The sequence below is a fragment of the Elephantulus edwardii genome, unplaced genomic scaffold (assembly GCF_000299155.1).
Source record: "Elephantulus edwardii isolate Elephantulus edwardi_28Jun2011 unplaced genomic scaffold, EleEdw1.0 scaffold00214, whole genome shotgun sequence".
Lineage (NCBI taxonomy): Eukaryota > Metazoa > Chordata > Mammalia > Macroscelidea > Macroscelididae > Elephantulus > Elephantulus edwardii.
This window is the reverse complement of record NW_006399964.1, coordinates 938,226-951,512: the sequence shown is the minus strand read 5'-3', so window position 1 is coordinate 951,512 and position 13,287 is coordinate 938,226. Positions and strand designations below refer to the sequence as shown.

Here is a 13,287-nt window from a genome sequence, read left to right as displayed (position 1 = left end):
ACTGTATTGAAAGGAATTGGCAGACACAGAAGAATTTAATGAAACAACATATGAACAAGAGCCTATGGTGCTGAAGGAAGAAGTTCAGCCTGCTTTGAAGGAAATAGCAAAAAATAAGGCCCCAGGAATAGATGGTATACCAGTTGACATATTTTCAGCTAACAGATGCTGCCCTGGATGTGCTCACCAAGTTGTGCCAAGAAATCTGGAGAACAACCACTTGGCCAACTGATTGGACGAGATCTATATTTGTTCCCATCCCAAAGAAGGGTGACCCAACTGAGTGTGGAAACTTATAGAACAATATCATTGATTTCACTTGCAAGCAAGATTCTACTGAAGTTTATCCAAAAACGACAGGAACAGCACATCAGCAGAGAACTTCCAGAAGTCCAGGCTGGGTTTAGAAGGGGTCGTGGGCCTAGGGTTATCGTAGCTAATGTTAGATGGATCTTGGCTGAAAGCAGTGAATACCAGAAGAATGTCTGTGTTTCACTGATTATGCAAAGGCATTTGACTATGTGGAGCCCCTGGCAGTTGACCATATCTTTCCCTGGGAGCCCCTGGCAGGTGACCATATCTGTCCCTGGGAGCCCCTGTTGGATGTCCATCGCTCTCCCTGGGAGCCCCTGGTGGACACCCATCGCCGTGCGAGCCACTGGTGGACGACTATTGTCTCCCTGGGAGCCCCTGGCAGCTGACCATATCTGGTCCTGAGAGCCCCTGGTGGATGTCCATCACTCTCCTCTGGAGCCCCAGGCAGATGTGTGCCCTAAAGGAGGTGCTGTCCTTGCTTTAGCAAGGCCATTTCCCATGGACTAAACCAGACATGCACTTCAAATACAACCAGTATTAACACAAAAAGTTAAACATAACTTAACCAGGAATAAAAAGTACTGACTCATCTTTGTCAACAAGACACAGAAATCCCCTGTGTCATGGATGCATTATCTCAAATTACCAAATCATTGTCATGAGTGCATTATATCAAATTATCATCATGCTTTAAACGCCTAATTCATCCTCATTACAAGAAACATTATTAGGATTTAAGATTCTCCCTGAGTGCTTGAAGTTCTCAGCCTTATGCTGTTAGCTTCGTACATCAGAGACGGGACTCCACGAGGGGTGATGAGTCAATCCCACTAACACACCAAGGAGGGAGCTCTGGTCAAACTAATAGTAAGGACTTGAGCTTCCAACCCAAAGAAAGGCACATGGTTCAAAGTCACCAGCTGCTCGGAGGCAGAAAGATGGGCAATTTGCTCCCAAGTGCTTTATAGCCTCAGAAAACCCACTGGAGGGTCAGCTATGAGTTGGTTCTTCATGCCAACAATAAGCAAGGTGTTCCTGGGGCGTATAAAGAGTTAACATACTTAGCGGTTAACCAAAAAGTTAGAAGTTGAGAATTACCACTCTAGGCGACAGGTCAGGTGATGTCGGCCATGAAAAGGAATGTAGGGTCAGGCATTGTATGTATGACCAAGAGTTGGGTTCCAAAGTGGATTAGGGGAGGGGAAGGGAATAGGAGGGAGGAAGGTGTGCAACAATGAATGCATGATAACCTTTCCATAAACTTTCATTAAAATCACAGTAAAAGAAAATAAAAACCCCCAAAACACGACCATGGAGTAGGTTCCACTCCAACCCTCCTGTGATTCTCATAAACTTGATGACAACTGGTAATATTCCAAAACCCTCTGAGCCAGGGGACTGTGTGTTGTTGTTATATGCCATGGAGTCACCTGCAACTCATAGCGATCTTACATACAATTGCCCTGAATCCTGCTCTATCCTGTGCCAACCTTACTGTCTCTGACACACCTACCCTCATTAGCCCAGTCACTGAATCAATCCATCTCATTGAGGGTCTTCCTCTCCTGCACTGTCCCCCCACCCTCCCAAGCATGATGTCCCTCTCCAAGGACTGGCCCCTCCTTGCAACATGACCGGAGTGTGTCACAGACGAAGCTTCAGAATCTTTGCTTCCAAAAAGCAGCCTGGTTTCACAAGTAAACTGAAAGATACAGTTTTTAAAGTATTTAAGGCTGCTGTCTATTTAAAGCATACACTTTTTCCTATTTTCTATGTTGGCCAGAAAGGTTTTAAAATGTATCTGCTTACTTGTGTGAGTAAAAGCATATATAAAATCCAGGTGCACTTATCCACCGCTGTGTTTACTTCTTACAGCAGGGGGTTCTGGGAATCTATCATTTAAGCTTCTAACCGTCAAGCGTGTGCCTGTTTTCTTCTTTCCGCGTCCCTACAGGGCGACTAATTATAAACTAGGCCAGGTCTGCAAGGATTACTACTCACACATAACTCACATATATACGTAAACAAGATAGCCACTTTAAGCAACACTCAATCTTCTGATTATATTTTAAACAGAGGTAAATGCACTGCAGTAAAGGAGACAGGGTTGAAAGCAGTGTGCACACTAGCTTTTATGGCTTTTCTGTCTAGAAGCCACAGTCTGAGGGCAGGCGGGTGCCATCTTGCACCTTGACATTTGGGGAGCACAGTGGTTAAAGACTCAGCTGCTAACTGAAAAACTGACAGTTTGAACCCACCATGTGATCCACTACAGAAAGAGGGGGTGGTCTTTCTTTGAAAAAGTGACAGTCTTAGAAAACCTGTGTTGCTCTTATTTTCTGTTAAGTTAGAACTGATGCATAGCTGACTTCTAGCAGGTTTTCAGAGGCAGTTAATCGCACAGAAGAGTGCCCACCTTTTTTCCACAGAGCAGCTGGCAGATTTGAACTCTGTGCCTTTGAGCTGGCAGTGCAATTTTTTACCACTAGGTAATCAGAGAGAGCTCAGTGGGGTAGTTCTACTCTGTGCTACCATGTTGCTATGAGTCAGAATCAATTCAATGGCATAGGCTTGGCTTGGGTATCACCAATAGGCTAGATGCACTGTCTTTATTTTTATCTACTGACACATTAGAAATCATCTGAAAGAAGTCTTAAAGGTCATTAACAGAGATCTGTTTATTCCTCTAACCAATTTTACGATTTAAAAACAATTCCCATTAACAGCTTAAAAATAAGATCAGTTTGAAGGTAAATATTTAATAAGTACCCAAGATTTGTTGATAATATTTTTTAAGAGTACTTTTTAGAAAATACTATTTTATTAACAAAATTCTAATATATTGATTTCAAGAGCAGAGTCTTCCAATTTCCCTCACCCCCCCTCATCAAATTGTACATGATTAACAATCCCTTCACCCCCATCCTCATCCCTCTGCTTCTACCCTCCCCCACTCCCCTTGGGTCCTTATACTCATTCTACAATAATGGTTTCATACAGTATTTGTCCTTATGGGACTGAGTTAGTTCACTCAGCATAATGCTCTCCAAGTTAGGTAATAATTTACAAAATCATTGCTCCAGCGTGCTGCATAGTATTCCATTGTGTGGATGCATCATAATTACTCAGTCCATTCATTTGTGGTTGGACATAAGATGGAAAATTGGGTTGAGGATGGGTGGAAGTTCCCCTAACCCAATTTTGCAGTAACAAAACTTCACATTTTTAGAGATGAATGTAAATTCTAGAATACTTAATTGTGCTCATGTGGAACCTGTACACAGCCCAAGAGGCAGACATTTGAACAGTCCAAGGGGTACACTTACACAACTGAAAAATCAAGAAGAATACAATAGGGTGTATCTTTTCACTATACTTATTCACCCTGTGTGTTGAGCAAATAATGAAAAGCTGGATTGCATAAAAAAACACAACATCAGGATGAGAGGACATTTTAACAATATGCAATTGTTCAATTGTGCCGATGCAAAGGCACACAGTTCAAATCCACTAGCTGCACCATGGGAGAAAGATGGGCATTCTCCTCTTGTGCAATTTACTACCTCTGAAAACCTGGTCAGCTCTGAGGTGACTGTATACAGCAAAAATAACTTGCTTAAAGCGAGGAAGACTTGAAGCACTTTTATCAAAGTGCTACAGTGTTCAGTGTGGATTACGTCGCAACATAAATAAAACAAAAATCTTCACAACTGGATCAATAAGCAACATTATGATAACTGTAGAAATCACTGAAGTTGTCAAAGATTTCTTTCACTTAGATCCATAATCACGTCTACAGAAGCAGCAGTCAAGAATTCAAGAAGGACAGTGCATTGGACAAATGTGCAAATGCCTCTTTAAAATGCTGAAAAGCAAAGATGTAACTCTGAGGGATCAGTTAGTTGTACTTGACTCAGACCTTGGTTATTTTTAATAGCCTCCTATGCATGCAAAAGCTGTACAACGAACAGAGGAGACTGAAAAGGACGGATCCATTTTAGCTATGGAGCTGGTGAAGAATGCTAAACATACCATGGACTCCCTAAACATCAAACAAATCTGTCTTTAAAAAAGTACAGCCAGAATACACCTTAGAAATAAGGATGGTGCTATTTCTACCACACACTTTGAACACATTATCAGGAGGGACCAGTTCTTGGAGGACACTGTGCTTGGCAAAGCAGAGAGAATAGTAAAAAAAGAGGCAAACTCTAAAGTAATACAGATCAACACAAAGGCTGTGTACAGAGTTTAATTCAGCAACATTTATGAGGATGCAGCAGGACCAGGCAAAGCTGTGGCCTTTTTGTACACAGAGTCACCATTAGCTGGGAACAACTGAACAACAAACAACAATAACAACAAATTGAAGGAATTCAATTAGCTGTTTCCTTACTTTCAAGTGTTCTCCCTTCCCCCTACTTTTACCTTCCAAACTGAAAGAGGATCTACAAAGAAGAAAGAATGGAAAGCCAAATTGTCTTCAGCTTACTGTACGATCTGGAAGCAGGAGATGAGTCTGTCTGGTAAGCTTTCTGGCCCAGGGCCATTTGGAAGTTATGTGGCTCAAGATTCAGATCACTTTGTGAACCACCTTTTGCATAAAGCCCAAGAACCCAGTATATTATTGTTGTAACTCTGGCAGACCCTGAGAAGAATGGTTGTGCTCATGTGAAACCTGTACTTGGACTAGGAGGCAGTAGTCAGAACAGAGCAAGGAAACACTGCATGGTTCAAAATTGGGAAGGGCATACGCCAGGGATGTGTCCTCTCTCCATATCTTTTCAATCTATATGCAGAACAGATTATCTGGGAGGCTGGGCTTTGAGGAGAAATGTAGCATCAGGATTGGTGGAAGACTCATCAACAATATGCATTATGCAGATGACACAACCCTGCTTACTGAAACTGAAGAGGACCTGAAGTGCTTGCTGTGGAGGGTCAAGGGCTACAGTCTTCAATATGGATTGAAGCTCAACATAAAGAAAACAAAGATTCTCACGACTTCACCGATTGGCAACATCATGACAGATGGTGAAGAGATTGAGACTGTTAACAACCTTAGTTTGCTTGGCTCCACAATCAATACTCTTGGTACCAGCAGCCAGGAAATTAAAAGATAAATTGCATCAGGAAAGTCAATGATGTCAGTCTAGATACTAAGGTGCACCTGATGATTGGAGTCATAAAGACTGGCCTTGGATGGAGGGACTGCAGCCCTAGGCCAAGACAGACCATGAGAACTCAAAGCTGGAGGGGCTGAAAGAATGGCCAGTCAGAAGGAAAATACTAGGGAGCAAGAAAAAGATCCCAGTGCGTGAGTATGCAACAGCAGGGCAGAGGCTCCAACACACTTTGCAGATGAAAGAAACCAGGTGCAGAAGGCTACATGCCCTAGAATGACTTTTATATGATATCCCGGATTAAAGGCAAAAATATATCACAGAAATCAGATCTGTGCTTCCATGGATGAGAGGTGGGAGGGATTAATTATAAAGGGCAAGGCCAGAGCTTGATTCTCTATTCTGATGGAATAATAGTCCCACAATTGTTTGTTAGTGTGAGATTCCTTGAAGTTGACTACAAGTCACAGTGACCTTATAACAAATCTGAACTGTGTCCTATCCTGTGCCATCCGCATCATTTCTGATACACCTGAGCCTACAGCTACAGCCACTGTGTCAATAAATCTCATGCACCAACACATATAAAGGATTACGTTTTTCTAAATGTAAACTGTACCTCAATAAACCTAAATTAGACACCAGTAATAAACAAGCAGAGTAGGAAACATGGCAGAGATAGGTCAAGAGAGGCCCCAGAATGGATACTACGGAAAGTTTGTATCTGGCGGTGGAACTCTCCAGGAGGAGAAACTGGGGAATCTGTCCACAGACTCTGGCTGCATGACTTCATCCCAAACTTGACCTAGAATTAGGCTCTACTTTAGTTGTTGGCACCATAACTTCTAGACACATGGATGGGCTTATAGCTCAGTTTTTTCCCTAGTATTCAATGTCTATAAGACAATCATTCAGAAAGGTCTGGGGTTGGCATGGGAAGCAGTTGTCTATGCTTTTAAAATAACTGCAGAGGTAGACTCGAGAGGCCATGGAAACTGATGCCAGGCCAGCACTCCTCTGTAGTCATAACCAGATTTAGAAAACTCATGAAGTCAAGGGATCACTTTTTGCTCATGGCCCAAGAGTCCCCACCTGCCATACTCTTAGCGTATATCACTTGATTGACAAAGTACTAAGCACAGAGTCAAGGGCAGGGCAAGCTTTGACAGAACATTCCAGACCCACAGCAGTGGGTTCCTAGTAGTGTAACTAGCTAATAGGGCAGGGGCTGTGCTGGGTTTTCACGGGAACCTCTACTGGAGTGCACCATCTGAGGACAGCATCTCTCTGAGGTTATCCAAAAGTCTAATTTAGAGACTATTTTGAAGAAACTTAACTTCCTTTGAGCCCATACAGACTCAGGATAATGGTAAATAAGGCATCACTGGTCCTTTAGAGCCTTTCTACTCCTGAGATGGGAACTTTCTGTCTTTCTTAGAGTACTTCTCTTGCTTAATGAACTTTACTCTGTAAACTTTCCTCTGTCTTAGGAAACATCTTGTTTTAACTACTGAAAAAAAATACACTGCCAGGGTGCTTTGATGTTCTTTTGTAATGTCTACCTTTAGGGTTTCTCAAAGTGACTATTAAGTATTCTCCCTCACCCAAAGTGGTTTTGGAGAAGAGTGCTGAGAACCCCTCAGAGTGTCAAAAGAACAAGCAGATATGTCTTGGAGAAAGTGCAGCCAGGGTGCTCCTTAGAGACAAAGATCACGAAGCTTTGCCTCACTTACTCTAGACATGTTGTTTGGAGAGGTTATTCATTGGAAGGACACTGTGCTTGGGAACATGGAGGAGCAGTGAAAGAGAAGACCCTTAACTAGGTGGGTTGACCAGATGACTGCAGCAACGGGCTTGTGAGTGTCAGAGATGGCAAGGATGCCACAGGATAGGACAGTGTTCAGATATGTTGTTCACCAGGTCACTAAAAGTTGTATTCAACTTGATGGCACCAAACAACATTTTCTCAAAACCCCATGGCTTCCTTTACCCTTTACCACTTACAAGCTTCCTTTTACCAAGAAAGCCCTTGTCCTTCAGATAGTCCAATCATAATGCCAGCTCAGACTCTGTCCTTTTGTCTGGAACAAGTGACCAGCCCCTACCAAGCTGAGTACATCTCACGGTGGCCCCAGGAGTACAGCGGGGACCTGTACTCCACCGGTTTTCAAAGGCTGGGGTTTGGAAGTTGATCATCAACCACCAGGCCTCATCCCCAGAGACATCTCTGGGGAAATGCTGACTAGCACATGAGTACACCCACCATATCCCCCAAGGTCGCCACATTCCTAATCAGGGATGCCATAATGGAGCTCTAGGGAAAGAGGGCCAGGCCCGCCTTGGGTGCGGATCTGCTGGGAGCTGACGAGAAGCAGGCATAGAGCCTGGCCCACTTACTTCCCCCTTTCCCACTCTTCTCCATCCGGTACTGGTAGATATGAAGGGTGAAGAGCATGTGGGAGTTGCGGTGGTCGTCCTCGTCACAGTCCTGCTGGCTGCTCCGGCGGGAGGCGATGGCAGCGTCCAGGAAGAAGGCTGCCTTCTCGGCCGTGGGTGCCCGCAGCTCGCTCTGGTTCTGCAGCTGGAAGACAGAGGCCAAGAGCTAAGACTACCAGGCTGGAGAGGGCCAGCCTGCAACACCTGTACTCCACTAGCAGGGAACTCTGGTGGCCCTGTGGGAAAGAGCTGTGTTGCCATTCCAAAGACACATGCTCAAGTCCACCAGCTACTCTGTGGGAGAAAGATGAGCAATCTCCTCCTGTGTGATTTGCTACCTCCGAAAACTTGCTACAGGGTCAGCTGAGTCAGTTCTGACTCGACAGTAGCAACACCTCAGCTAGGTGTCCTCTGTCACCCAAGCTCACGTTTCAGCATCTCTCCTCAACTAGTTGACTTTCTACACAGTAAAGGCCCAGCCTCTCAGCCCCCGAGTGCTTGGACTGAGATGTCATACTCCCATGCAATTCTCACTTACTCATATTCTGAAAATTAATATTGAGCATATTCACCGAGTGAAGCATAATTTACAACTCCAAGAGAATCTATAAATAGCAGGTGTGGAAAGCAAATGATGTATCTGGTCAATCAAGGAGGCAGAAGGTCCATGTTTGCAGAGCAACACCCGAGGCTGTCCATTTACCCACAAGAGCATGAGGGATGTGAGTGCGGCTTGATCTCAAAGATGAGGCTGGTAGGGGACAGCCTCTAGGTAGGGTGCAGAACATCTCACCTGACAGGACTGGTATTCTCCAAAGACCTGGGGGCTTTTCACCTATTATCTTTTCCGCCTGTTGAACTGAAGCAATCTTAGACCACACTGACTAGCATCATGCTCACAGAGAAGGGAACAGGAGGGGTACACTCAGTGCTGGAGATAGCTGACTGCTTTAGCCAGGTCATCTAGGGGATTTCTATCTTCATCTGCAGGAGCTCTGATGGCACAGTGCTTAAAGCACTTGGCTGCCAAGGGAAATGGCAGCAGTTGGAAGCCATTAGCCTCTCAGCAGGAGGAAGAGGTGGCAATCTGCTTCTGTAAAGATCACATCTTGGAAAGCCTGGGGAGCAGTTTTTCTCTGTCCTGCAGGGTTGGTAGGAGTCTGCAGTGGGTTTGGTTTGGGCTTGAATTTGTTTTTTTCTCTTCAGTTCTTCAATTCACACTCAAGTCATACTCACTGTGATTAAAGTGGGCAGGGCAGACAGTTTTACTGTGATCCCTGTGAATCTGAATCAGAACAATCAGAATGCATCCTGTACACTTGCGCTAGGAGGAAATCCAACCTCTATTTTGGATTTGCTCTAAGAACTGACTCACAGCATGCACTGGGGTCAGCACAAATTCTGACAATTTCCTAGGCTTTGAACGATCTCTGTCTAGAATTCTGAACTGCTTGGAGAGCTCGTATTTTAGAAAATGCAACCATCAAAATCCTTAAACTTCAAAGAGATTTTGCTGTGTCCACGGTCTGGTACATACAGCAGAAAAGTAAATGAAAACATTTTAAGATTTTTAAACCAGAGAATGAAAGTGAGTGTTGGTTTCTTCTTTGACTACATTTTAGCCTTCAGTAAATTAGGACTTTTAAAAGGAGCTCTTGGGGCCTACTGGTAAGAAGCTGTGGTGCAATCTCAAAGGCACTTAGTTTGAATCCACCAGCTGTTCCAGGGAAGCAGGATGAGCAATCTCCTCCAGTGTAATTTACCCTCTAGAGGGGCAGCTATGATTTGGTACCAAATTGATGGCAAACATCAACAGCAGAGGCCATGGGCATATATTCACTAGAAAGCAATCCCAACTGTCAAAAAGGAACCCAAAACCCCCAGCTACTATCCAGTTGACTTGGATTCCTGGTGGACCCTGTGTGGTCTGAGGAGATGGTGCTCCAGAGAGGAATCAGGGATTGATTTTTCTGTAGGACACTGCTACATCTTGCTTTCTTTCTAAATACTTAGGGATAGATGTGAACCTCCAAACTTCTGGCTAGCATTTGAGCCCAAGAACCATTTGCAGCATTCAGAGACTCCTGTCAAACATCCATCTTAAAAAAAAAAGGAGGGACTTCTGCTAACACTTAAAAATAAAGCCTAGTATCAGAGCCTAGTGCACCGTCAATCCAAAGGCAGGAGGTTTGAATCCACCCGCTGCTCCATGGGAAAAAGATGGGCAATCTCTATACAGATTCAACAGCATATAACAACTAGAGACTAGGGTGAACTGCTGATTGTGCATAGGACGAGGGCACTCCCGCAACATTCCTCTATCTGCCATCAGAAAGCAAGGGTGAACCCTCCCCACAGGATGGCGTCCCACACTGGCGCTTCTCTTGGCTTCCACAGTCCTAGCAATTATATGCTGGGCCTAATTAGAAAGTGGTTATTAGTTTTTCCTACAGCCCTACTAATCCAGTGCCAGAAACACAGTTTATAGAGCCATAAACAGCCACAGAAATGAATGGAGCTATTTGTGCAAAGTAGTAAGTATTTCAGTTTGTTGTTAAACAAAAGAAAGACTGTACTTTGTTTTTAAAGAGGTGTTTAAAAAAAAAGGTTAATTCCATCTCCTTCCTGCCCCCAAATGCTACAATTGTGGTTCCTGCTCATTGTCAATTAGATTCAAGGTACAAATATTTAGGCTGGTCTGAGCAGATGGCCCCACAGCTGCAGGCCATAAAGTTGCAGGCCACTTTAAAGTAAACACCCGCAGGCCTCCCAGTGCAGCTGAGTGATTCACAGGCTGGAAGGCCACAGGCTTGCTCTGGGATCACTCACCTGCATGCCACAGATGGGGTCCTCACAGAGGTACACCCCTGGGGACTGGCCATCCTGCAGGCTGCCGGTGGCCACCTCGGACAGCAGGTCTCGGAGGTTCTCCTCTTTCCCTGACACCTCCACGGCTGAGATGCGGACTGAGAAGCGGGCACCAGTCTTCTCCTTCCGTTCGTTTATCAGCTTGAAGAGCCAGGAGATAGCACAGGGGATGATGCCAAGGTTCTGCATGGAGTCGTCCTTCCCAATCATGGTGTAGGACTTCCCTGGGGGAGCAAGGGAGGAGAGGATGTGGGTGAGCACACAAGAAACAAAAATGGAGCAAAGTGCAGGGTAAAAAGAGCTCAGGAGGCCATCAATAAATGAATGGACAACTGTGGTATGTGCACGCAATGGGATACCACTCAGTCATAAGAAGAAATGAACTCCTGCCCTCTGCTATCTAGTGGGTGAGCTATGACTATATTACACTCAGTGAGGCAACTTGGGTGCAAATGGATGGACACTGTATGATCTACTACGTTAATTACTGAGAAGCAATGATGTCAGTTTGAGGACTAAGGTGTGCTTAAATCAGGCCATGGTCTTTTCAATCATTTGCAATGCATCTGACAGCTGGACAATGAATAAGGATGAGAGAAGAAGTGTCCATGCCTCTGAGCTGTGGTGTTGGAGAAGAGTACTGAGTATCTCTTTGACAGCCAAAAGAATAAACAGATATGTCATAGAAAAAGTGCAGCTACAATGTTCCTTGAAGGCAAAGATGATAAAGCTTTGTCTCAAATATTTTGGGCATGTTGCTAGGAAAGGCTATTCCTTAGAGAGGGACATCATGCTTGGAAAGGTAGAGGGATGGCAAAAGAAAGAAAGACCCTCAGCCAGGTGGACTGACACAGTGACTGCAGCAATGGGCTTGTCAGACATTGTGAAGATGGCACAGGACAGGACAGGGTTCACATCTGTTGCTGTTCATAGGGTTGCTATGAGTCAAACTCAAATGGTACCTAACAACAAAAGGAAAACATGTAGACCAAAGGAACTACGAGGTTTTGGTATATTTTTTCAAGAGATCAGAGTTTACTAGTGGTTACCAGGGGTGAGAGTGGTAGAGTGGAGGAGGAAATGTCTGTTTGGTAAGCAGTAAGTTTCTGTTTATAGTAACAGAAAACTTCGTAACGGATATTGGTGATGGTTGCACAACCCACTTGCAATTGAAACAAAATAATAAACAGATAAATTGAGGGGAAAGGCATTATACAATAAAGGTTTTGATTAGACATTATAATTAATTACATCAATCAATTTTAATTAAATGTTATAAAACAAATGATCTATTAATGATTTAATTAAAATGCACTATAATTTGTACATTTTCACTGAAAAAAAAAGAGTTAAAAAATTTATTGTACAAAAACATTAAGTTGGTGAATATCGTGTTATATGTATTTTTACCACAGCACAAAACAAGCACACAATAATATGTAGAGGAAAGTAACAAGGAGAAAAGAAATGAAAATGTGAGAGAAATAGGAACACTGACGACAACAAGTAGACATTTCCTAGGAGTAATGATTAGACAGTTGTAATAAAGAATTGTAGAGCCCAGATATGTGATAAAATGAGACCACATTTTACCTTTTGAAGAATCCTGGGTACCACGAGTTCCCTGCATTGTTTTACAGGCAAGTGGAAAGGGAGGAATCCTTTATCACCATGATGGGCCTTTTTATAGCTACCCCACAGATTAACTTTAACACTTTATAGACTCTCTCAAGTTAATTTCTGTGTCTCTTTTGAGAGCATGAGCAATTTCCATTAAAATCTGGATCATTCCTTAGATCAGACAAAAGCTGGGTAGGCAGAGGGGGCAGGGAGGAGAAATGGACTTTCTATCCTGGGCCTAGCACCTCTTCAAAGGACTTTTTGGAGCTCTCACTTGTCATACTTATGGAGTGGGACCTGATGAGCAGAGGGCGACAGGTTAGGAGGATGAGAATGCCACAAGGGGGCAGAACCATCAAAATCCTAGTTGGAATTCTTACATACTCCTAGTGGGACTGCAGAATAGTGCAGCCACTATGGAAGACAGTAGGGTTCTTTTTTAAAAAGGCAGAACTAGAAATAGTGTATGATCCAGAAATTATACTCCTAAATGCGAGATTTATTGACACAGTGACTGCAGCAGTAGGCTTGGGTATGTCACATATTGTGAGTAAGGGACAGGATAGGACAAGGTTCAGACTGGTTATTCACAGGATTGCTATCATACTCGACTTGATGGCACCTAGCAACAAGAGATACGCATCTTAGAGAAATAAGAGCTGTGACATAACACTATATGCAGATTTAAGTAAATACAGAAAACCGCAAGGACTAGACAAACAAAAAAAAAACAAACCCTAAAGCTTGTCGACCAATTTAGTAGAGTGGCAGGATACAAGATTAATATATAAAAGTCAGTAAGATTCCTCTACAGTAACAAAGAAAAACACATATAAGGAAAATAAGAAAGCAATACCATTTACAATAGCTAGACACAAAAGAAAAGAGTTCTGCATATAGGTTGAAAAGGTATGGAGATAGGATG

The 13,287-nt window shown here is 43.5% G+C and overlaps 1 protein-coding gene across 1 annotated transcript in view; it reads right to left on the bottom strand.

Moving 5' to 3' along the window:
• Positions 1-13,287, bottom strand: part of KIF26B (kinesin family member 26B) — a 717,418-nt gene that overhangs the window by 102,818 nt on the left and 601,313 nt on the right. Inside the window, exons 8-9 of the mRNA XM_006897738.1 lie at positions 10,704-10,966; positions 7,836-8,019 (exon numbers count right to left, since the gene is read on the bottom strand). Coding sequence (XP_006897800.1) covers positions 7,836-8,019; positions 10,704-10,966 — 447 coding nt within the window. The remainder of the gene's footprint in view (positions 1-7,835; positions 8,020-10,703; positions 10,967-13,287) is intronic.